The sequence below is a fragment of the Falco punctatus genome (assembly GCF_963210335.1).
Source record: "Falco punctatus genome assembly, chromosome: 9".
NCBI classification, from domain to species: domain Eukaryota; kingdom Metazoa; phylum Chordata; class Aves; order Falconiformes; family Falconidae; genus Falco; species Falco punctatus.
Window position 1 is genome coordinate 18595446 of NC_137589.1, and position 25661 is coordinate 18621106.

Below are 25661 nucleotides of genomic sequence, written 5' to 3' on the forward strand. Positions count from 1 at the left end.
TCTTTCTGACTGTAACATATAAACCACACAAAGACATTAGTTCAAAATTTTTAATAAAATAAATTCAAATACATCTCATTCTCTGTCCATAGCTACATTGTTAAATATCAAAGAAATACATACTTTTAAGAAACTGGGGGGGGCATGGGGGAAATCAGCCACAAAAGTTGGTATTTAACATAACTCAAAATTGAGTTTGTCAAGTTTGTCAAAATTAAGCAAATCCATGTTACCATCCACCATTTAACATAAACATTATCAATTCTTCAAAGACACTTTAAAATATTTACAACAAATAAATAACTGACATCACTTAAAGTAAATGCTTTACAGTTTCCTGAATCAAGTGAGTAAAATCAAGAGTACCAATGCAAATAACGTATAAACAAGTCTGGAAAATAATTCCCTCTACAAAAGGAATTGGAAGAGGAGGAAAACATAACAGTCTGTTGCATACCATACCTTAGAAACAGTACATATACACATCTACAGACTCCAATACAATCTTCATTTTCTTTTCTTGCGTGAGAGGTTGGATATGGCCCATATGCCTAAACAAGTAAATGCAGCAGCATGCAGTCTTGTTTGTCACCATGTTTTAAGGAAGGGACAAACCTGTTTACATGAGCTAGTACTGTAAAGTACATAAAATACTCAGCCTTCAATAAACTGAAACGAGAACTTCAGCCTCACAGAAAAAGTACTGGAATGCCTTTTAAGATTAGTCCCATACTAACTGCCTTAAGACCTTTTCTAGCACTTGTCACTGTAAAAGTTCCCCCTGCTTTTATTTGTGTAGATACACCATATTTTAAAATAGAATGTATGCCAAGAAACCGGTTTCCAAATTGCAAGATTTCTAATAATGTTACATACATCTTGTCATCTTTTATTGAAATGGTTGAAGAGCCTTTCATATGTACCAATCTGACGATACATGCTTGTTCTTGCGTACAGAAAACTTAGACAAGAAAGAAAGAAAAGATGCTTAAATTGTGGTCTGCTAAGTTCAGCTTCTACAGAGCTGACAAGTATATGAATATGAAAATCATTGCATTTTGTTCAAATTGGTTTATTACATTTCATTTTTAAAGAACAGATATCTAACTACTAGTTTAAAAAGCAACATAACCACGTGTGTAACTCCTGGAATGGTGATAAAGCTAAATAACTAACAGCTTGAAACCCATATAAAATGTGGGTGTAATTTTTAAACTGTGTAATTCTTAACATTAATCTAATGAAGCCTAGAAGATCAAGTGTAAAAAAATGTTTATAGCTAACTACTGTTTACTTTGATCTGTCTCCTGATTTGACTCCAGGAAATTAACCACACTTCGGCAAATAAAAAATGTTGGACAACAGCAGTTCCACAGTAACAGATAGCTTTCTTTTTTTAAACTTCAAGTAATTTACTCACCAATATAATTTGAAGACTGATAGTGTAGTTTTACAGGGAAGTCTAAAAAAACATTAGTTGAGGTGTAAGAATTGTTTCATAAGTTCATATGTGGTGAAAGCCACAGCCTGGGAAGGAATACAACGAATGTAATTTAGAGATAAACCACGGTATAATCCTCTTCGTATTCCATGTTGTTGATACACGTATTTCAGTGTCTGCACCATTGTACTGAAAAAATAAAAATTCACATCATTATTGGATACATATGTGCAATAGTCAAAATCACTGTCTTTAAATACAAGACACTTGTTTTACTCTGTTCTTAAGAGATCTATAGAGAAAAAAAATGCGGGACTCCATATAGCAAAGCACTGTAGTGTTTTTAGGACTTAGAAGACAGCCTGAGCTTCTGCAAGAAATCTGGACACAATGGCTGGGAATTGCAAAGAGTACAGTGCAATCCCATCTAAAGAAGTTTCAGTCTGAAAGACATATTCAGACATTTCACACCAGAACGGCTAAGTATATTCTGTTGCCTATCTGGCAGGAAGCAGTTGAGAAGCATCAATTCTTCTTACAAACGTAATACAGAGTAACAGAAACAACATTTGCCCAATGTAGCACACACTTCTTGCATTACAGATCAGTATTTAGGCTCATATCCCATTCTCCTTCTTTAAGCACTCAATCATACTACCCATCCTTCTAAAGCTCTGCATTCTACAGCTTGCAGGTGTGTAGCTTTCTCCACCATGACAAAGACCTAGTATTTTCTCTCAAAGGAAAAATGCTAGAATTTATGTTAAGTATTATATAAATTTGACCTTCTTAAAAGCAGAATTTGCCAAGAGAAAAATTTTCCTCATACTTATACTGAAACAGAGCAAACGAATATTCAACACAAACCAACATAAAAAACTGTAAGGTGCTCAGGATTTCCAAGCTATTAGAGACATTGCTCTTTGAGAACATCTTCCACATGCCTCAAAGCTTCAAGATTCCCTACTTGTTATATCCTCTCATCCTCTAAAGACACAGATCTACTCTCCCTCAAGGCACGCTGCTCTTCAACATGGTCACAACAGTATTGTTAAATTGGGAAGCCTAATGTCTGTAAAAGTAGTTCTCACAAATGCAGAAAGTAAACCACTAAGGACAATTAACACATTTTTATTTTAAAAATAATCTGAAGTGGAAAAAAGCCAAGCAAAAACCCCCAACATTAAGGCTGTTAAGGAAAACAGAACAGCAACTTTCACCATAAGCAACATCTAGGTTGTTTATGAAAGCGCACTGAGACAGGCTGCTGTTAGTAAGATGCAATTCACCATGCAGGAGGTTCACACTATACACAATTCCACAAGATCGAAAGTAACCAAAATAAAACTGTCTGAGAATTGCTTGAGGCAATTTGAAATTCAGAAAGTTTTTCAAGACAAGAACCGATTTAATATTATGATTTTAAGGATATTACAGTACTTCCACTTCTACTGGATGAAGCCCAACCACATGTGGGGTGTGGGACATTACCATAAATGTAAAAAAAGTCAAATAAAACAGTATTATGCAAAATCATGGTATGGAACAGATTCTGCACCATTAAAAAACACTGAAACATTTCATTTCAGTAGAAGCACGCAGTCTATCTCTTAGGGATTCTGCTGATGTTAGACAGATATCGCAAGCTGAGTTAGAATACAAAAAAATGTTACTAATACAAACACACATTACTAACAAAAGTGCCATTGTGATATCAGTTTGTTGGTTTTTTTTTAACCCCAGAGTGATAATGGCAGTTTTTGTCTGTGTAGAAACTTACTCATTAAAAGAACAAAGACAACAACAACATAGTAGCTTGGGGGCTTTTTTTGTTTTGTTATTTTTAAACTTTAAGAATTTAACTTTGCTCACACATCTAAGAATTTGGTACTACGGATAAAAAGAAAATACTTACAGGCACTTTTCAGAGTCTGGGAGAACTGCTCCTAACTGCATTCGCCTACGAGTTACATCAAGGGGATATCTACAGAGGAGATATTTGAACAGCAGTTCAACCAGGTGTGTGATGACTATATGAATATTGTTTAAAAAAAAAAGAATACAAAGAAGTCCATGTGCAACCTCCAAGCTCCCTTTTCAGTGAGTCAGGAATCCGGCTCAGATTCTCAACACAGCTGAAAGTTCTCCAAAAAGGGAGACTTCCCCTATATAACCAAAACCAGCAAATCAGATCTCTTAATATATTCCATTTGGCACGAGTAAGGAAGACACATGAAGATCAGATGAGAATATAAAACAGTCTGTAAAACGCTGGAGGGAGAAGACACCTGAATCAAAAATAAAATTAACAGTTTAAGAATAAATAGAAAATGACATTTGTAATGCAGTGATTTAGTGAAAAAAATTATGCCATGTAAGTCCATTAAATTATTTATGGACAAAATAAAATGACAAGAACAGCATGAGAATGGAGAAAGCAGGCAAAGTAATAAGAAAAATTAACGCCAAATACAGTATCTAAGACTTGTTATTTTTTAAAAATTCTACGGCTTTACAGGTTACATAGTTTTGAAAATAAATTGGAATAACAAAATTCTGCAAATTATGTTCGTGGTCAAAAGTTCATAGCTTACCAAACAAGATTTCAACCAATTTTAGGAGATTTAACTGAATTTGTTTAATAGAATCAATGCATGTATCTTTACAGAGCCTGAAGATTAAATAGATATTTAATAAATGAAACAATAGGAAACTGAATTCCAGCATCTGATTAACCTGTTTTAAAAACTTTATTAATAACTAGACTTACATAAAATCATGTTCTCAGATAAAAGTTTCTTTAGAATGAACAGCTATACAGGAAAAAAAACCCCAAACAATACCCAAACTTACGATATCGTCTGAGCTATTGCTCCAGCTATGCCACCACACAGCAGATTTACATGTGTTTTCAAAACTAAGACATCGGGATTATCTAATGAAGGCCGTCCAAGCAAGTTAGGTGCTTGAGCAAGTCCAATGCTCTTTAAGGTACCAAAGGTAAAAAATGAAAAACCTAAAAGGAAATTTATGTACTTTCATAAAAAAAGCAAACTATTTGTTGATGCATCATCATCATAAACAAAAAGCTGCAATTATAAAATGAAGCTACTTTCCAATTCTTTTAGAAGTTTTTCTTAAGCAGAAAGAAATAATAGATAAACACTACTTTGAACTTCTACAGTAAATTCTGTCCAAATGAATTACCGTTTACAATTAACATTAAAAGAATACTTTAACTGAGCTAAACTGTGGGTTTTAAATTACTGGACTGCTGTTAAGAGTAACTCCTAAGATCTTTTTAACTGGAGAACATCTCTCATCTCTTAAATATGAGCGTAGTTTAGCTTGGAAGTTCTGATGTCCCTCCAACCCACGTGACCCACTGCTTTAGCTTCTGTAAGCATTTACAGAAAAGTCGCCAGGAGATGGAGCCAATGCAGAGGCTCTTAAGCCTCCATCTACAGAGCGCTCGACTGTCTCATGGATCTATCTGTTTGAGAGAAATATCCTATACGCTTTCTTGTGGGAAAACTGGGGAGAAAGAACCACTACTTTACCTCTGTTCCTTTCAACTCCAAGTTTCAGAAAAATTAGGCTATGCCTGTTGAAGATGCTTTAACGCACGTTGATGAATTCTAGATTGGGATTAAAGAGTTGCAAATGCTTCTACTGGCCACCCCTCTGCATTCAGTAAAAACCAGAATACTGGATTTTAACAGAAGCTAATTAACTAAGTACGTGAATATATTATGTAAATTTAGTAGCACACGTAACTGCTGAAGGATTGCCTCGTTCTGTTTTTAACTTACCCGCATATGGTGCCATTCCTACAACAGTTGGCATCAGCCCTCTGTAGAACCCACAAAAACCACCTTCCTTGGAAAGAAAAATACAAGTACATTTGTGGCAAGAAACACAACAAATGTTGTACAAGTTATACAACTGTTCATACAGATTCACATGACAGCAATCTGACTAGATCATCTAGCACCGAGGAGCTAACATCAAGTTCCATTTCTTGTGCCTGAAGAACTGAGGGGACAACTGCCTGGCTCCATAGGAGACGAAGTGAAAATGAAAGAGAAAAATCTACATCCAACAGCACAATCTAGGAGACATTTCTGCATTATACATATCCCTCCCTCCCCAAATTTTTTTTCCACTATTATTACTCGCTCTTGAAAAGCAAATTCTCTGCTGTTTTTGACCTCCCATTTATATGTGTCTTAGCAGCCTTAAGTAGAAGGAAGCATCCAGATAATTTTTTACATTAAAAAATTCAATGTGCACGCAATGAAGTCATGTTATTTTCCACCAAGCCATTATTTTCAATGCAGTGCAACATTCTTTAAAAAGCATATTTTGCTTTGACAGAACTGAAGATTAAAAGAAAAAATACCTTTGTGTAAATCATCTTGAATGCATGGATAATTCCCATGTACTTGTGTTCCCCTTTTACTTGGAATGCCAGACGAACTCTAACCATATCAAGAGGGTAAGTACAAATCACTGCTGTAATACCTTTATTGAAAACAAAAACAAAACAAGCAAACAAAACTCACCTACACCTTATCTGACTCTAGAATTAGTTTGAAAATTAAAATTTCCTTTTGTGGCAGTGAATATAATAGCATATACAAATTTTGTTAAAGAAACACTTGAAGTCACTTAGCAGCAAATAGAAACACTTAACTCCAGCAACACACAAAGGGTTTGTGTTTATACTTGGTGTTCACCGAAGCTGCACATCTAGGCCTTGATTTTCCAAAGAATTTATGGACCTAACTGTATTCACATAAGCAATTTTTTTTAAGTCCATGGCTCACAAGCATCAGGCTACTCAAGTTCATCACCTTTACTGGATTGCAATCACAAAACCTAATCCTACCATATCATAAAGAAAATAAAATAAAATAAACCCATCAAATTTACATCTTTAATTTCAGAAAGGTTTTGTCACAATTTGCTGTGATTACTGGATAGGGGTACATGTAGCCACTGCATCTGAAAATGCAAAGTATATTCTAAAGACATTTAAAATAAATTGAGGATTGTACTGATAAAGAGTATTTAACAGTGTTGCATTACTCCATTTTAATAGTTGTTATACCAGCACTTCCATTTTAAAACTCTGACCAAAAAAAGCTATTTCTACACTTAAGATGCCAAAATAATCAAATCTTAGGATTCATCCAGTTATGAGCTGCTTCAAAACTGATTACATGCTGACCAAATTGCAATTCTGGGAACAGAACAACTCCTCTAACAGTTACCTGAATAACAAGTACTTTCCTACTGCCAATTTTTGAGGTAAACCACTCAATTGATGACAAATTATTTGGAAGGAATAGTTAAAATTATTTACTGAAAAACAGATGTAATTTTCTGGTGCTATACCACCATCACTAAAAATAAAAATTAAAAAAAGAAAAACCAAAACCCAAAAACTGGGAAAAGGAGAAAAGAAAAAAAAACCTTTGCGATCGATATTGTTTTCTGGCAGCTGCTCTGATTTAGCTAAACATCACCCTTAAAAACTAGTCCTACCAGAAGATAAGCACACTTTTTAAGAAGTTGTAGTTTCCTGCTAGCATTAGTTTTAATAGTCTCTTAATGATACCTCTTTGTAGGTGTATCATTTCCTGGTCAAAAGAAAACAACGGGGCGGGGGAGCGGGGAACCAAACCAACAACAAAACCCAAACACAACAACTCAGCAAAGAAACTTCATAACTTTTATGTCTGGAGAGAAAAAAAAACAACACAACTTTAAGCTGAATGGTCTGACAGAAGATATCAGGATTAGATGGGAAGAAAAAACCAAACACCATAAGCAAGCTATCCAAAAAGCTGACACTGGTCAACTGTCAATTGAGACTAAAGTTTGTTGTCTTCTGGAGTATCCTACTAGCAATTTCTTTCAGAAGACAAAAACATCTCTTCCAGAGATTTTTGGATGATACCTCTGAACACAAAGCAGACATGGGCAGTTGATTTCTGATGTTGTCTCACCCACAGGGTTCAAAGGTCAGAAGCTGCAAAACACCAAAGCAACTTTAGGACTGTTTCCACTGACCAGTATTATTAAATGCAATCCCTCACACTACAGCATTTTTCTAATGGCTTGCCTGAGATATCCAGAAATACCGTAAAATGGATTAAATCAGTTTCAAAAAAAATGTAAGAGAAAAAAGGCTTTTACAGAGTGTAAGAGTTCACAGGAAAGTCATCCTACTTCACAAACAGAAAACTTTATCCCCCTTCTTTCCAATCATGCACTGATAGCACACAGGAATATTCTCGGAACAAAAACTAGCAAACAGACCAACCAAGAGCTTGGTGAATGCCCTAACTAGTGCAAGCACTAACTAGTGAACACAGTCAAAAAATAGTACAACTAAAAAAAAAAATCAGATGGAACTAAAAGAAACCATATGTAGTAAGGATTTTAATAGGAATTAAAAAAAAACCCAAAACTTAAAATCCTCTAGCCATGAATTCTGAAAAACACCCTGGATTTCTAACATCAGCCACAAAATAGGCTTTCTTGAAGCAACTGGGAGAGGCATGTTACTGCTTGCTGTTCATATAAGCAAAATGTACATACAAGGGATCAAGATTTCCTTTGGAGCTCAGAAGACACACTATCCTTTCTGAGAGGAACAGCAGCCAACTTTGGGACAAAAAGTCATTGTGGGAAGTCTAACTTCATCTTCCTAAGTATTATGAATTATCAGAAGTCAGACCACAGCATCTTAAGGCTGAATCCCCATCTTGAAGAAGCAAAGTCTGTCCCAAATAACGAGTTGAGCCAAAAATGTCTCTCGTGGTTGGTTAAACAGGATAGAATTGGAAGTATCTCAACATTTAATATACATACTGCAATTCCTAGTGTCTGATCTGAAATGATCGTAATAAGGCAATGTAGCAACTCCTTCTTTTAAGGAACCACTTCTTCAAGCATAGCAGACTTTTTATTGCACATTCTGACGCAGAAGTCAAGGAAGTCAGGGGAACAACATTCTTCACTTATCATATTGTCCTCAAGCACCTTTGACCACTCTTGGGGACAAGATACTGGATTACATAGACCTTTACTGAGATTTAGCATTTATGAAGCACAACAGGAATTAGACTGACTGTTGATTTGCTTCCCAGGCTTTGGGAGTTAACAATGAGATTAGCTGTAGAGGGATTTATCTCTGTCTTCCAATTTCCCTACTATTCCCCTATTCTTAGTAGTTTTTTCTTTGAAAATAAAAACTTAAGCACATCTGGAGGAAAAAAAAAACCCAAGTGTAACCCCACATTTACAAAGATTAAGTACTGCAAACATATCAGATAAACAAACTTTTATGATTTCTGTATCATGCTCTTTGTACTTAGCAATAACTACGTACATCAAATTAAGTACTACCAGGCGAATCAGAAGTATAAGTTCAAAAAGTGATAAGCACAAGTCACAGACTTGAACTGTGAAAGATATGCTCCTTAACTCGTATTATGAAGATTAATTTATTAAGGAGGCATCTTCTGAACAAGACAAAGCTTCAGGAACTACATGTAGAGAGAAATAGCTGACATAGATGACAAAGAATATTTATCAGACAGGTTAAGGAGCTGCCTCATTTAAAGGCCCTAATATTTCTAGACCTCCAATATATAGTTCTGTTTCCTTCTGAAATGCACCTGAAGAAATAAACAGTACAAATTCTTTTAAACTGTTAACTCAAATAGGTAACTGTTAATTACATACTATTTCAAATTGAGACAATCAGTATCCTCCTAGATCAATACTGTTTTACTAAAAGTAAAAACAAAAACATGCTTTCTGTATCAATTTCATGGAATTTGAGTTTATGCTAGATAACATCTAGTTCTTTTTGGCTTTTTTTTAAATTAGTCAAGTGCAGGGGAGGAAATACACATTCCTGTGTTGTAATTCAGATTTTTCAATTAGAAAACAAACAAAATATTTAATTTGCAAAATCATCCTGTGATACAGGTATTATTTGGTCATTTTGTTTCTTAAACCCCACTAACCTCTATGATTTCTCTATCTTCTCCTCAGCTCTCTGTTTCCTTAAAAGAAGTTATACACCATTTATCTGTTAATGAGGTGCTAGAACTGAAATTTGAATCACACAAGACTCAGGAAATTCAGAGTTAAAAGTTTCCACAGTAACTTTAACTTGGCCTCCTCAAATATATGCATTACAATAGGTTTTCCTTTTCCCCCACATCACTACCCCCCCATCACATTGGCTTGGTTTTTCCCAGTGGATATGCTTTTGATCCTGTTCATCACTAACAGAAGATACTCAGATGTTTCCCACCACTTTGAAGCTGATTCAGGTCTGTTGCCTGCTAGTAACGCTGGAAACGCTGACATAAGCAAGATTTAAGTATCAGTAGCATATGCAGAAGTGAAAGCAGACAGCTGGGTGACTAGACGGTGTAGAGGGGACAAAAAGGAAAAGGAGACAAGGATTATCCATTTCCAACTGCTAACATTAGGTTCCAGGAAATTGTAAAGATGCCCCTCCACCAACACTGGGGTACATGCAGCAGACAGTCTCCTTCAGGCACCCAAACTGGGAAGAGACAGAATAAAATCCAGGTCTCTGACAAGGCCCCTGAAAAAGCTAATAAGCTTTTCTTGGGTGGTGGAGGAAGGTGGAATGTAAAATTTTCTTTAGTACAGTTAAAGTCGGGGGAAAGAAAGAAAAAAAAAATCTATATACTCTTCCCCATTTCCTTCAGATAGAAAGCCAACCAGGTTCTGGAACATAGCTTGCTAAATGGCTTTTGCTAGTGTCTAGGACTTCTGACCTGTTTGACAAGCCCTAGTATTTTTATTCAAAAGAAGCTAAATATTAATATTCATAACTATTTAACGACTGTCACTAGACAGTATTAAGCCTGTTTTACAAAGTAAAAGCAAGCGACGAAGCACCTTGATTAACAATCAGTCCACTATTACTTACCTTTCCCTGTTTTTTCTTAGCTACTTTTCGCTGAATGATTAGCAAGAGGAAAACAGAAATGTATTATACTATATACTGGCAGTTTACAAATGGGTTTTCCCACTGCTGTTGCATTAATGGATAAATGATGGGTTTTTAACATTCACACACGATCTAACAGAATCATGGCAATCCTGCGTTGGATATTAAAAAGTATAGACGTTTCTGGCAAATCCAAAGAATTCACCAATTAAGGAACTGCAGTTCTCTCTATTTCTACGGGCTTATATTCAACCTAGCAGCAATGGCAGACAGGCTGATGAGCCAATTCTACTAAAACCTGCATCTTTATACCTCGTATCTTGATGACGCTAGATTTTTCCTTTTAAAAAGCCATAATAAACACTGTAAAATCTGTGCTCTACAACACAGCACAGAATTCAATGCTTGAACAAAAAAAAGAATACTCTTAGACAAACAATTTTCAGTTAGGCAACTATTTGTTACATTAGCCATTTACTAGTATTTTTGCTTAATACAAATTTGCAACAGTTTGACCTGAAAACACATCAAATCATCCTCTAAACAAATATTAACTTTTCAGCAAAAGGGATGTCTGAAATCCAAGTACCTGCCATGGATCCAGCCATTAATCGATGCACGTGCCCTGAAATCCCAAGTTGTTTCTTTATTACCTACAAAATACGGAACATTTACAATAGTCATGTATCAGAAAATACAGGGAAGTGCATCACAGTTTATTAGCACATTAATGCAAAGCCTGTAGCTATTTCCAAGAAGTTTGCAACACTAGAAATTCAAACCAGAGCACTTGATTACTGTTAAAAGAATTCACTGAACATTACTGCCGTTACCAATTTCTTACTAAAAACATGAAAGTGCTAAAATTCTACTAACAAAGTAAAACGATTAGTTAAAAGTGGTTTTACTGTTTCCTTCAGAAACTAGGTTTTTTATTTTGTTCCCTTTAATGTGTGTCAAACAAGGCAAACTGAACGCTATCCTTGTTGCATGATAGAGGGCAAAGGACACCGAGCAAAGTTGAAAAGTGAAACATTTAAGAGTAAATTTTTCATCTGTGCAGTATGTGAAATGTATTCCTATAAAGATATTTTTAATATTTTTTTTAACTGGATTAAAAAAAAAAAAAAAAAAAGGAGACAAGAGAAATTGGACAAGCATTTGAGAGCAAGAACTTCCTATGTTACCTTACAACCTAGAACGAAGTTGGAAACTGGTTTCCAGGCTTTTATCAAATAACTGAGACTATTTAAGAAGCGGTTTCTGTTACAAAGAAGATAACTTTGTTATTTTTTTTTCCTTATACACAAACTTACATCAACAGCATTTATGATTTTACTATAAAAAAAGAACATACAAAACTCGCTACAGTTGCTTCTTTGTATCAGCCATCTGAAATTTGCTCTTTAAGGAAGGGAATCACAATTTCAGTCTATCTTCAGTAAAAATCATGCAATTTACTTCACTGGGTACTAAATCGGACTGTTCAAACACAGAACTCATTGCTAACAGTAAAACAGTATTTTTCATTACATATCAGCAATGTTTAAAGATGTGTTCATGCTAACACCTGACCTCCAAAATATTACAGGAATTCATTTTGTATTTATTATGAAAGAGTAAATGTGTGAAAGCAGAAAGGAATCCACAAATCTTGCTGTACCCTGGAATAAGCATTTTCTCTTCCAGGTAATTTTTTAGCTAGAACCTGACCTAGTCATTTGTCAGGTCAAATGTAACAGTCATATCCAGACAGACTTTCAAGTTTAGGTTACTCTATCCATCAAGTAGGAAGAACCCCAACACACTATAATAAAAGGTTCCATTTTACGTTTTGTTCCTATGTTATTCACAAAGGGCTACCTTACAGCAATACAAATAGCAGCAGACTTTATATTACCTTTTTCTTTCATTAAAAAACACAGCATTATTTTCAACAATAAAAAGGTACAAGAATTGGTGGGAATTTTTTTCCTTGAGCAACACAGCAAAAAGTTTCACTGTTGCACTGCCATTTTTAATGGCTAGATTCAGATAAAATTAAGCAATCTTAGAAAAGACATGCAGCTAATTAGTGAAACACAGAAGTTACAGTGTTAGTTTCAATCACTTAAAAAATCTGCATTCATTGTAGGCAGAAAAAAATAAAAGGAAAACAAAATAAATTCAGCTACCTTTTTATATTGGTCAAATGCCATAAACTGAATTGCGCCATATGGAAAGATTCTAATCATCATTGCCCCATTTCCTTTATACAGCCCAAGGTAACCTTCCTTTCTGGGGACAGCACACAATGTAGAAAACACTCCTGCCAGCAATACAAAAAGAGGTATTTAACAATTACACTGTGGGGAGAGGGGGGAAAAAAAATCAAGTAAATATTACTAACAATAAGAAAGTATGCACAGAACTAAGGCTGAATCACGTTGTTCACGTAACTATGGAGAGTGGAAAATCCACTTTCAATGCTCATACATTGCCAGAAGGAAGAGGTTTAAGGTTAAGTTTTACCAGCTTCCTCACCTCCCAGCCTCAGTGAACCCCCTTCTGAACTCATGCATTCAGGCCCCAAGACGTGCCCACGTAATCCTATTGCAGATGATACTATCCACCCACAGAAGCTAATACTAGAAACAGAAGGAAGGAAACTGGTTGACTTTGCAATTCAGTGAATTCAAAATAAATACTTTAAAAAAATCTAAAACCACGGGAAAACAATCTAATATTGCTACATGCTAAATTACAGATTAAGTGCCATCACTGAGGAAACAAAGTAAACAAGTTTAAGACTCTCATTACTTACAACTTAAACATCTCACACTTCCTGTCCAGAGCTATTGCAACAAGCAATCCTACTCCCTTTTAATAGGTGGGAAATAATGCAAGATCACATCAAGTTTGGGCAAAACCTATAGTTTTATTATAAACATAATATTAGTTACGTGCAATTGCTACCAAATTGACTCTAATATTCTTTTTAAAGAAATAAATAGTTAAACAGTTTTCATTCACACGCAACTACTTAACAACATAAGAGCTGAACACGAAAAAGGCTTACACATATATCTTACTTTCAGGCCAAAAAAAAAAAAAAAGTAGTTGACAAACTTTCATTTGAACTTTAAATAAAAAGTATTAATTAATTTCTTGGGTTCTAAGAATACAGTACTAAGTATATTTTTAAGATGTCACATTTATAACATGCTTCTGAAAACCCTTATGCCATGATTAGAATTTCTCTCTTCTCTGCAATGATGAACAGTATTGTTTTTAATTCTTAAAACACATGCTCTGAGATCCATGCAGCACAAACTCCACAGAGCAAGGGCAGTAAAAACATTTACTGAGGACTTTGAACTACTCCATCGTATCTCTGCACTTAGAGGTATCTCATTCACATAATTTTCTTTTTTGCTTGCATGTAACAAGGACATGCATTCAAGTCAGACATTTCAAATAATCAGCATCACATCTAACACCCTAAACGCAAATAATACAAGATTTTACTTGCCAATTATGGCACAGTACAAAGCAAACAGAAAATAAGGATTTAAAATATCAGTCAAACCAATTATTTCAGGCTTCAATTCTTAGACTACAGATCTGAGCACATAGTTACGTGACTGTTAGCAAAACACCACATTTACTTGAGTTTCCCTTTTTGGTACAGTGAAGTGAATATATATCCATTTAATTCTGTTTCAAGATTTATTTTTCCAGCCTTCTAAAAAAATGTATCTTTAGCATCTAAGTTAAAAATTCCGAAGTTTCATTACATGTAAAAGTAACCAATTCAAAATTATTATTTTTTTTCTTGACAACTGTAACACACTTAAATTTCGGAATATATGATGACATTTCAAGAACAAATGACATAAGACACCTCAAATGCTATGCACAAGAGGGCACTGTTACAGCCCCACAGAGAATGGTTCTGAACATGCTGACAACTGTGAGTTTATTCTCTCACCATGATGCAATAGAGATGCCGAACATGGATCACCTGCGCCTTATGCCAAGCACAAATCCACTTTATCTTCATACCAGCCACACTGCTGTCTGCGAGCGTAAGCGCATGTGAGTCTTGCTGGATTCAGCGGTCACAGCCTTGTAATCGCCAGCCCCTGTGACAGCTGCTGAGCTCCCAAAAGCACCGATCCCCACAGCCCTCTGGAACCAGCCCACCACCCTGGCAGACTGCAGCAGCCACCAGCGGTGACAGTTCTTACATAAATGGTCCAGGCTTTGAACCTGTGATTACCAGTCTCCTGCTGCCTTTGGTAAGCGGAAGATCAAGCCTGGCTCTTACACGCCTTATTGAGGATTATTCTGACATCTCAGTCTTCAAGACATCAACCGATACTGCAACTTATTCACACAGGGCTTTCTTTTTCTTTTCAAACACTTCACAAAACACGGCACGGAGACTGACCAGATACAACTTTCTGCCCCATTAGTACTTCTGTTATCAACCACATCACTGAATAAATCGACATACTCAAACCATACATGCTGCATTTAAAACCAAAAATTAAAGACACACAGCAGCCATCTTACCTAGATGTTTATAATGGTGGTTATGAGCTTGCAGCAAAATCTTCACTCGATCCAGTGGTGCAGTAGTTGTTTTGGCACAACACCCTGCAACACCTTTCCAAGAGGGGAAACAGAAAAGCGACAGGATGAAGAAGTTCTTTGCATGAGCAGATAAACACGGGATTATTTTCTAATGTATTTTTAAACGGAACTGGGGAGGAGAAACTCAGTTAGGGACTGGAAAAAGCCGCGGTGACAAGTAAACAGCCTCTATTAGAGGTATGTTACAAAACCCTTAAAGCCTTAACGAAACGTATAAGCTACTTTTCCTGATTAAACAAACCCAGGCTACTGTCTCTCTCAGCTGCTGAAGTCAGAGCAAAGGCTTTCAGAAAAAGTTACCCAAGAGTTTTCTGCCCTGTGTCCCCCTTCCGTTCGAGGGCACACAGCCCTGGCTGCCCTTCCCAGCGGAGCGCGCTACGTGCCCGCCGCGGACCCCGCGGGGTCCCACCGCCAGCGCAAGCGCGACGGGAAAACTTCCAGCGAGCATCCTGCCGCCGCCCCGCCAACCCTGCGGCCGGGCCAGCGCCCCGCAGCCAGGCGGGCTGGCTGTTGTTTCTCTGCGAGGTGAACAAGGTGCTGGCTCGGCTGCCCGCCCGCCGGGCACCACCGCAGTCCTCACACCGGCGGCCCGGGACGCGGGTAACCCGCCTTCCCCGACCGGGCCGTGGGCTCTCCCAGCACTTTGCCGGCGGCCTGCAGGGCTGTCGCTGGCTGACACACGTGCGTGTCACTCGCGTGTGCCGCGTCACCTGCGCTACCGCGTTCCGGGGAAACGGGGCGCCCCCTGCTCCCCCAGGCGGCGGTGCCCCGGGCAGCAGCCTTACCGCGGGCACTGACGGAAGCGACCTCCCGCAGCCCGGCTCCCCGGCTGAAGCCCGGCCGCCCGGCTCTGGCAGCCCGCGGAGCCTGGCCACCGCGCAGGGCCCGCCCGGGGCACCCACCTCCGGCGATGAAGGAGCGCAGCCAGTAGAAGTCGCGCCGCGCCGCGCCCGGGGGCAGCGCGGCGCCGGGCCCCGCCGCCGCAGGAGCAGCCATGGGGCAGGGCTGGGCGGGGGGCGGGCAGCGGCGGCTCCCTCAGGCGGCGAGCGGGCGGCGCGGGCGGCGCATGGTGCCGCGCGGGGCCCCGGCCGCGGCGCAGGGGCGGAGCTCGGGGCGGCCCGCGCCGTCACTGCGGTCCCGGCCGCGCCGCGCCATGCCCGGGGCCGCCGGGCCGCGCCGCGGCGCCTGCGGATCGCGTCAGAGGCGGTGGTGGCGGGGCGGCGCGGCCCGGCCCGCCCCTCCCCTCCGCCGCCTCGCCCGGGTAGGAGCCGCGCTGACCCGCCCGGAGTCGCCGCAGGGACCGGTTCGCACCGTGGAGCTGCCCCGCTGCGGGCCGGGGGTCGGCTGGGCGGGAGCCCGCTTCGCGGCTGGCCGCGAGAGCTGCTCCTATCCCCGGGGCCGCTTGCTGCCGCCTGCAAGTGGCCCGGTTCCAAATAATAACATAGTTCTAGACCCGTAGCTGCGTGTAACCGAAACAAATACCTGTAAATTTCATTAGGCTATACAATAACATGCATCGGCTTTTTTTTTTTTTTTTTTAAGCATTTAAATATCTACCTAAACTTCATGTATCAGTATTTCTTCTGTCTACAATTACGGTTTCATATCTAGCAAAAAATAGTCTTTTATTCATATTCAGGTTTCATTATGCATCAGAAAGGGAAGCAGATTTAAAAAAAAAAAAAAAAAAAGTTCAGCTTTTTCAGAATTGGGAAGGTCAAATCCAGTATCATCTCTGCAGCTGTTAACATTTTTTGCAATTTTTTAGGTTCTCTGCAGTGTGTCTGTTGAATACAGCATATAGAGCTTTTGAGGAGGTATTTAGTTAAACATTTATCCTCAACACTTGGGGGGGGGGGAACCCCAAAAACAAACAACATGCTCCCTGAAAGCTGTTGCATGGTGTGAGGATGGAGATCACACTTGATGCTAGACACTGGTGTGAAAGTTAATGCTGTCAGCTTTTCTCTCAGTTTTCTGCAGTTACTCATGTATCTCTCATACGCTTTTTGCCTCATACATCCTGACCTGAGTGTCAAGTATTTCATATACCAAAAACCCTTTTAAAAATGTCAGTTTTTTAACATGAGGAAACAGTCAAACAGACCTCAACATTTGCACAAGTAAAATTAACCTATTTAAAAAAAATTTGCTGGAACGTTTTTTTTTTCTGCTTGTGTCAAACTGCCTTCAACAGAAATTACTCATTTTTCCCTTTAACACATTACATTCCTTAAAATTAAGGTTGCTTCAGCATTGGGAAAACTATTTTGCTCTGTTTGATCATTATGTCATTTATATATTTAGGAAATGGCTGTTAAAGTACACGTTTTTTCCAATAATAAAAAAATATGTAGCAAAAGTAGACAGATTTCTTCTGGAAAAAGCAAAGTAAGTCCTTTATAGCAGAAGACTCTCAAGCCTTTTCGCCTTTTTTGTTACACCTAGAAAATTCATAATTTTTGGCTAAGTCACTCTGATATTTAAGTCTGTAATGGAAAAGCAACTGTGCTGTGAGTTATTGAAGCAAGCTTAAGTCACTGTTGATGCAGTTTTCCCCAGCCAGTTTGTATTCTTTCGGGATTCTACTCAGGAAAAGCCTCCCCCCCCCCCCCAGCAATCATACTGCTCTAACAGCTCCAACTGTAAAAACTTTATTTACTGACTTCACACAGAGAAGTGTTGCAACTACACTAACAGTTGAAAGTCATCCAGTTTCTAGAGTTTCACCAGTGACTAGAAAAATCAGGTAACTGCATAAATGGGCTGTTACTTCTTTTGGATACAGGCAAGATATTTCAGGAAGACACTTTGTCAGCCCTTGTAATTTAGGGAAGCGTGCACCGTGAGTACATGCTGTTTAGGAAAGCAGTAAGAAACTTGTATTGCAAAATTAAACATAACATCTCATAGAGATATACCAACACACAAAGGAATTCAGCAATAAGCTTTATGTGTATAGCTAGGGGGTTTAGATACTTGCTGGTATAAAATGCTCTGAAGTTCTGTTTTCTTTACTGGCTTCTGCAATAGCTCACTATTTGTGCCTTCAAGTCTTAGCCTTCTTACTGCTCTCACTTCATCTTTTTTGCCTTGAAGCGTTTATGCCCTTCACAGAATTTCTCTGATGACTTCTCTTTTATGGTCCATTCTTAAAAGTAATCAGCATTTTTAATGCTGGTTACACTCAGGTTACACTTGTGCCTGACACTATGTCACCCTTCCCTGGCAGATTAATGATAAACAGGGGAAGACATTAACGTCAAGGTACTCAAGAGCAGAGCTGCTAACGTGAAGACAAATAAAAGCAGGCAGGTAGCTTCATTAATAGCTGTAATTTGTTTCTGATTTTTTTTGTTGTAGAGGATGCTTGCTTCTGTAAAGATATTTCAAATATTTATCAACTGAAATAAATATCAATGCTAAGGTTAGGTAAGCTATTCTCATGGCAGTTGTTACTGAACAGATTATTTTCAGTGCTTTTAAAATGCTGATGTACATCTAGCTCCGTTTTGAGACAGTTGTACAAATTATCCTGAAGTGTCATGCCTCTGGGCTATAAGCATAAGAAAGATTTTATTTTATTTTTTTTACCCTTTACGCTTGCTTCTGGTGTCTACTAGTTAGTGATCCAAAGTAATATCTGTGTAGTTGTCTGTTCATTTGCCCCAAACCATATCAAAAACCCCCAGAGGTACAGAACTTTTTGCAAATGAGACTCAGGAATTTAAGATTTTTTTTCTTCTTCTTCTGAAACACAAATCACAGCTTGCAGATTGGAAATACTTACAGAAATCACAATTCTTTGTCAGTGTGGCACCCTGAGCTCTCTTTACCTCTGTTAACAGGCAGACAACACAGCACTGCTTTCTGAGGTGAAACAAGTTAGGAGCCAAGGGTGACCACAACATGGATACATGGATAATATTCTCACCAGCAGAGCACAGCCCTGCCACAGAGCAGGCAGAGCTGGGAACAGGCTCCATCAACAGTCACACAAGGTCACAAAGCAAGCCCAGGGTTCATCTGGAGAGGCAAGTGAGGAACAACAGGAGAAAAGGCCCAATACAAGTCTGAGGTTCATCTAGCAACCAGATCAAGACAAGAAACAAAACCAAAATTAGGACTCAAACCAACCACACTTATAACATTGCTTATACAGCAAGCAATTGCTTGGCCAAGGCCTGTGCTTAAATGTTGCTGCTGGGCCCATGGACCAGGTGTGTGGGTGGAGGCCCCAGATGAGACAGGTGAAGGCCATTAACACCTGTTGGCACCCTCTATCCCTACCTGTAGGGTGTCAAGTGGGGTCTTTAAGGAACAGAAATATTTGACTCTCTGAAGTCATTGAGATTGCAAATACAAGGTGCCAATTTTCTCTAGCTAAGCAGCCTTTTCTGTTCTTCCAGGTCCAGGGAAGAGGTGTGCACTTTATGCCTTTTGGTATGTGGCTTACGACAAAAGTGCAGTAGACTTGAAGCTTCTAAAAATATTGGGTTGGTGCATGCAGTATTAGCCATGTCTTCTCAGATGTAGCGTTTACTGGCTGCAGTCATTCTGCACTCATGCTTTATATTGCTCATGCAGAATCATGCAGTGAAATAAGGGCCAAGATTTCCAATAAAAATAGAAACAAGACAAACTGCTGTCCACCGCAGGTCACAATATCTGATTGGAAATACTTAAATAAATGCCATAGCCCTGTGTAATAGGTGTCAGAAGATGAAATCATAGTCCTTTCTGGCCTTAATTAACGTGAATGGTATTAACACTTAAACTATCTGTGTTCAGCATGATTACAAATGTTAACTTACTTTCAGTGCCAACCAGGCAGCTAGATAACTATCTACAGAACCAGGGCCAAGAAAGACTAAACGAGGAAGTCATTGTCAAAACCACAATTAGAATTCAAGAGTTTCTGCATTAAACTCATGTTGTTCAAGACTTTTCTCTTTCAGATACTGCCAACTAACAATGCTGTGGGTGATTTATCTCATCATCTGTATTACAAATACAAAGGCATTAACAGTGGTTGGCTTGTCTTCAGCGGGGTTCGCAGGCACAGCACCACATCAGTGCAGCATATAGCTTCCTGGGTCACATCTGGTCTGGGAGCAGGCCAGTCACTTTGTCACACTGCAGTTTGAGGTAACAAACATGAGAGAGGATTTGCAAGGTAGATGCTGTAATCTGTGCTTTGTAATTGCACAGGGAGCCAGCTCTAAAGTCTCAGCATCACGTTTCCACTACGAGGGAGGCAGGGCTAGCTGAGATAGGCCTGGTTAGATCCAATCTTTCCCTTACAAAGCAGCATAAGTGTCTCTGCAATGTAATTCATAGAGCTTTTGGTTTGTGGAGGGCTTAACTTAGGTTCAGCATCAGTGACATGTCTAACCTTCCCTCACCTGGACTGATGCCGTGCCTGCTGCAGAGACCTGATCCAGATAACTGCAGGACGGATTTAGGGACCATATACCTGAGTAGTTCTGTTGTCAGGGTCCTGAGGGCACTAATAGGTCTTAATGGACACAACCAGCTGCACCTGGGGCCCGCACCCACATCCTCTGTCCCCCGCCCAGGAGCTCTATTAAAGCACAGCCCTGGCTAAGCTGTGGGTTTTGGTGAGTTGGAGCTTAGTCTTTGTCCTGCTTAGTTATTATGGGCCCTGTTCAATTTATACTTGGAGTGTGTTTAACTTTGCTTACCCATTGGGTTATAAGATTTGCTTTTGATTTGCAGATTGAATTCTTAGTTCAGTTCCAGACCTGCCTCATCTCCTGAAAGCCGTTTTATTATCTGGGCTGCTGGCTGAATCTGGATACCACCCTATGGCCTATCCTGTTTACCTTGTGTGTGTACAGTGGGGCTGTGTGCTGGCTAGTGAGGTCCTTGTCCTGTTGGCTGTCGTGTGGGGCTCCCTATCCCTTGAGGAGCAGCTACCCTTTGCAGGTCTCTTATACTCCCCACAGACTCTGCTGTTTTCTGTACTGCTTGCAATGTAGAACTACTTACAGGTTTGTGCGCTGTGTTCTTTGCTACTGTGTTGTCCGGTTTTAATCATTCTGTAGCTATGTACTGATTTGCATGTTATTCTGGATAAAAACACAGGGATGGTAGCACTGTGCTAGGCCAAAGGTCCACTAGCTGAAAACTTTACCCTGAAGACCACATATACAGTGAAGAAGGCTCGGGTCACATATAGGGCTGTTTTTGCAACATGGTCTTCCAGCTTCCATTAATGTATAGTTAAAATAATACTTTTATGTTAAGTAGCTTTTAAATGTTTTTTCCCATTCATTTTGCTTAAAAAAATTGAACCTATAAAGTTATTAGCATTTACATTGTGCTGTAGCAGTGAGTTTTATGGTTTGACAGCACATTGCATGAAGTAGCTGTCTTCTGTTCTGATGCATCTGTTTGATAATTTGGCTTGATATCCTCTACTTTAGAGAAACCGTGTGTTCACTCTCTGATAACACTTTCTATCCTGCTCTGGTTTTTATAATATGTTGGTTGGCATTTCACCCAGATTGCCTTCTTTCCAGGCTGAAAATATTGGTGTGTTTAGTTGGCCACCCCTGCTACATTTCCCTGTGGCTTTTGAAGTTCCACTTTGCACTTTTTTAAGCAGAACTGCATGTTATATTAAAGATGTGAGCAGACAATAGATCTGGACTAGATAATGATGGTGCAGTGATGTATCCTGTGCTGCTCTCCTCTTCTTTTGTAACTATTCCTAGTGGTCCACTTGAGCACACAGAACAGTTTCACGGAAGTATCTGTCACTGTACCAGGATCTCTGTTTTGAATGGTAATACTTAATTCAGGGGCTGTGACTTCCATGTTTCCCCCCACGTGCCTCACTTTGCATTTTAGTGAAAGGATTTCATCTGCTATTTTGTTGCCCAGCCAGTCATTACTGGGAGATCTTTGTCCAAATGTTTATACCTAGCTTGTCTTGGTAGGCGGAGTATCTTAGTGTTGCTAGGATAGATTGTCATGTGTTGCTCCATGCTTCCTGGGATATTTATTAGTGATGAAAATGACCATGAGCATATATGTCTGTGGCGGTGAACATGGACGGTTGTTCTGTTCAAGTAATTCTTGTATGTTTCCTAGCCTTTAGCATGTCTTTAATGGAGCTGTGATTGTACATGTCAGTGTTTGGGTGCTCCCACTAACCTGCTTATTCTAACCCAGCTTTGGCCCTTATTGCTTGTTGCTTTCATCAGTTATTAATTTCTCAGAATGCATTTTATTAAGCCCACAACTTCCAGTTTATTACTGTCTTCCCAAGAAAATACTCAGCTTCTGTGGGGCTTCATCTTACAGTTCCAGTTCCTTCTAATTTTGCTGTGTGCAGCACTTTGAGAACAACAGTTTTTTACTTTTCAAAAAAGCTATTATTTTAGCTTATGAAACTAGCTTGTGCTATCTCTTCTTTTAGCAGGGTAGATCTTTGGAATGACAGAAGTCTTGCTATCCAGCCCTCTAGAAAAGCAGTTTTCTCAGCAAACTCTCGGACTGAGGAGGAGATAGTATGGTTACACCCAGCAAAGAGGACTCGTGCATTCCTAAACTTACCAGCCACTGAGAGCTGATCAGCCAAATGTTCAAAACTAGGTGTATGTGGTGTTGGTTTCACCTTGTTGCATCTGAAATGTCTGTGAGCTTGGCTGAGATTCCCAGACCATATGTGTTTTTTCACTGCAGGGAGTGTAAGTGGGAGGAGACAAGAGGATGGAGGTACAGATTGGTGAAGGCTACCTACCCACTGGCACTGAACCGCAGCCCTAACAATATGTGCAGATCTGTGCCACCGCTTCTCCTTTCCCACATGCCGATTGAAGTAGTTAGCAAAACACTGGCATTTAAAGCATCTTCACAGGAGTGGATGTAGACGGTGCTGCTTTCTTTTTATGCAGCAGAAAAGCCTTTCTGCAGGTTTGCATTTGGATGCATTGGTTCACATTTGAAGTATTTTATACGACAGGAGCTAGAGACTTAATAATAATGAAGCTTTTTGAAAGAGTACTGCATGGGTATATTGTTTTATAGATCCCATTTCCAACATCTGTTTTCCAGTCTGAAGAGATGTTAGACTTGATGGCCTGCTTTCCACTCTGACGGAAAGGCTGTAGTGATAGTGAGTAGTGTAAGAAGGCTGGACTGACTCTTCCTCTTCCTCTAACACTTTGCTCAGCCGGCTCCCTCTGGGAAGGAGCAGCAAATATTATCAGTGGGTTTTAATGGATGAGGTGGGGGATGGGGAGAGCAAGGCTGATGATTTTTTTTTTTTCTTTCCTCCTTGCAGGAGGGAGAGGGTGGCTCAGCTGCCCTTCCTACTCTCAGCCAGCATCTTCCCCATGCTTCTGGGTGTGTGCTTTCCACTCGTGGACGGCCGGTCCCGGGTGGACGCCGGGGTGCGAGGGCCCTGCTGGACGGCACGTGTAAAGGGAAGGGAGTTCGTCCCAACCCCCGGCGAACCCCTCGTTCGTCACCGCTGAGCAGGCTTTCCCTCCTCCAGCACAAACACAAGGGATGATTTCAGAGGTGTCACCTCCGCTGCTGAGCGGGAGGTATGCGGCGTCAAACCGCAGCCTCTGCGAGTAACGGAATAATTCGCCTTTTCTCTTATTATCGTCATTTTATCTATTTTTGCTGTTGTTAAACAACCCCCGCCGTCACCAGCCTGGCACGCCAACTGCGGCTCGCGGGGAGAGGCGGCCGCCACCCTGGCTGTCCCCGGGGGCCGTGCCGGGCCAGCCCCAGTGCCGCCGCTGCCGGCTCGCCCCGCAGCGCGGAGGTGGGGTGGGGGCCGCGGCGAATCCCGCTCCAGCCGCGGGGATCCAGGGCGCGTTTTGCCGCCTGCCGGGAGGGCTCGGTGCGGCGAGCGCCCCGCCGAGCCGCCCCCTCCCCGCTCCCTCCCGGAGGGTCCGGCCAGGGGCGACGCGCGCCGCCGCCGCCGAGAGCACGTTTCGCGGCCCGGGGCTCCCTCTCCCGCGCCTGGGCTCGTCGCGCCATGGGAGCCGCCCGCCCGTGGGGGCCCGGGCCGTGAACCGCGCCTCGCCCCCTCCGAGTGCGGGGCGCCAAGCCATGCCAGCATCGCCCCTTCCTGTGAGCTGGAGCTGTGGGCTGGCCGCGCCGCAGCTCTGGTACGTGTGTGGGACGGGTCCCGGGCTGCTGGGGGAGGGGGGGAGGGACGGAGACCCCTGCTTTTGGACCCCCTCCCTTTCCCCCCCCTCCCTATTTTTCCCTCCTTCCCCTCCCGCTTAGCCGCTTGGCTCGGTGCAAAGTTGAGCTGGGGGGGCAGGGGTACCTCCGCGGCCGGGCTCGGAGCCGTTCCGAGGCGGGGAGGGAGGCAGGCGGGCAGGCTGGGGGTTATTCATATGCAAAACGTAGTTTGTTGGCCGAAAGAGCAAAAAAAGTCCGGTCTCCCTGGCTGTGCTGGAGCGTGTTTGCGCTGCAGCAGCCAGAGCCTGCCTGGAAAAACCCGCCAGGCGAGAGAAACTGCCTGCAGCCTCCGCGGAGGGCAGGGAACAATTAAAAGGGACCCTGCCCGGCAGCAGGGGCCCCCCGGCAGCCGGAACAACCCCGCAGCTGCCCTCCCCCGAAAAAAGCCCAGGCCAGCGAGGGCCGGGCGGCAACATCATCCTCCGGAGGTGCCGGTGGCGTGCGGGGCCGGGGGCCGCACCCCCGGGGGCCGCTTACTGCTTTCGCCGCGGCAGAAGCCGGGCGCGTCCGGATGGGCGCCGCGGGTCCCCAGCGCTCCCGCTGCGGCCGGCCCCATTGTCTGCAGCCCCGGGGAGGGCTTCTGGGGTTGGGGGGGCACGGCCAGCGGCGGGGCCGGGCCACGAGGAGCCGCTGCCTCTCCCCTAGGCGGGCCCTGCCTGCCCCTGCCCCTTCCCTTCCCCCCCGGGGTCCGCCTGCCTGCACTGACGGAGCCGGAGCCCGGCGGGGCGGCAGCCCCCGAGGTGCTCCCGGGGCGCTGAGCTCCTACCCAGCTGGTCTGGGAGCTGGGGAGAGGCGGCGGTGGTTTGCTCGCAGCTGGAGGTTTGGTGTTGGCGGGGATGGTCCCTGCCGTGCTCGAGATGGAGCCAGGGGAGAAGGATGCGGTTCACCGAATGGGATGGGTAAGGAGAAAGGAGCAGGCGGCCTGCCGGGAGGCAAGACGGGTTAACCTTACCGAGGCATGGCTGCTGGTGCCGGAGTGCGAGCGGCGCGCCGTGCTGGGTCCGCAGGCTGGGTTCGCAAAGGGCCCAGGCGCAGCGGTAGGCAAAGGAGTCGCGCCCGTTGTGTGCCCGGCCCGGCCCGCTGCACCCCAAAGATATTTAAAGAGCAACGTAGTCCGCATCACTTGTATTTCGGCCTGTGCAGCAGCAGCCCGGCGTGGTGGGATGCTACTTCTTTAAGGAGGAGAGGGGAACATGCAAGTAGGCGTCTAGAGCGGGTCAGGAGCACCCCGATGGCTGTGCACGCACCCCTTCCGGGGCGGGGGGGGGGCTGCACCAGCGTGGCTCTGGCCAGAGAGCTCTTTCTGGAGCTGTTAATATGGAATGGCAAAACTGGGCA

General features: G+C 41.9%; 2 protein-coding genes across 9 annotated transcripts in view; one reads left to right on the plus strand and one right to left on the minus strand.

The window, feature by feature from the left end:
* Positions 1–36: 36 nt before the first annotated feature.
* On the minus strand, positions 37–16239 carry SLC25A16 (solute carrier family 25 member 16). 5 transcript variants are annotated; one of them, XM_080401368.1, is made up of 9 exons: positions 15992–16239; positions 15009–15101; positions 12626–12759; positions 11041–11104; positions 5844–5965; positions 5254–5320; positions 4295–4457; positions 3357–3425; positions 37–1630 (listed from the first exon to the last, which is right to left on the minus strand). In XM_080401368.1, the coding sequence occupies exons 1-9, from the start codon at positions 16083–16085 to the stop codon at positions 1474–1476; spliced, it is 963 nt and encodes a 320-aa protein (XP_080257494.1). In that variant the 5' UTR covers positions 16086–16239; the 3' UTR covers positions 37–1473. The 5 variants fall into 5 exon arrangements, 4 of the variants coding, with proteins under 4 accessions (XP_080257494.1, XP_080257496.1, XP_080257493.1 ...); XM_080401370.1 differs by lacking the exon at positions 15992–16239 and adding an exon at positions 15875–15910; XM_080401367.1 differs by lacking the exon at positions 15992–16239 and adding an exon at positions 15390–15845.
* Positions 16240–16857: 618 nt separating this feature from the next.
* TET1 (tet methylcytosine dioxygenase 1) overlaps positions 16858–25661 on the plus strand; it is an 87433-nt gene continuing 78629 nt past the window's right edge. For 3 of the 4 annotated variants that reach the window (XM_080401280.1, XM_080401282.1, XM_080401283.1), the window contains exon 1: positions 16858–25222. The gene's annotated coding sequence lies outside the window, so the exon portion shown is untranslated. The remainder of the gene's footprint in view (positions 25223–25661) is intronic. The other variant, XM_080401281.1, reaches the window with a different exon arrangement.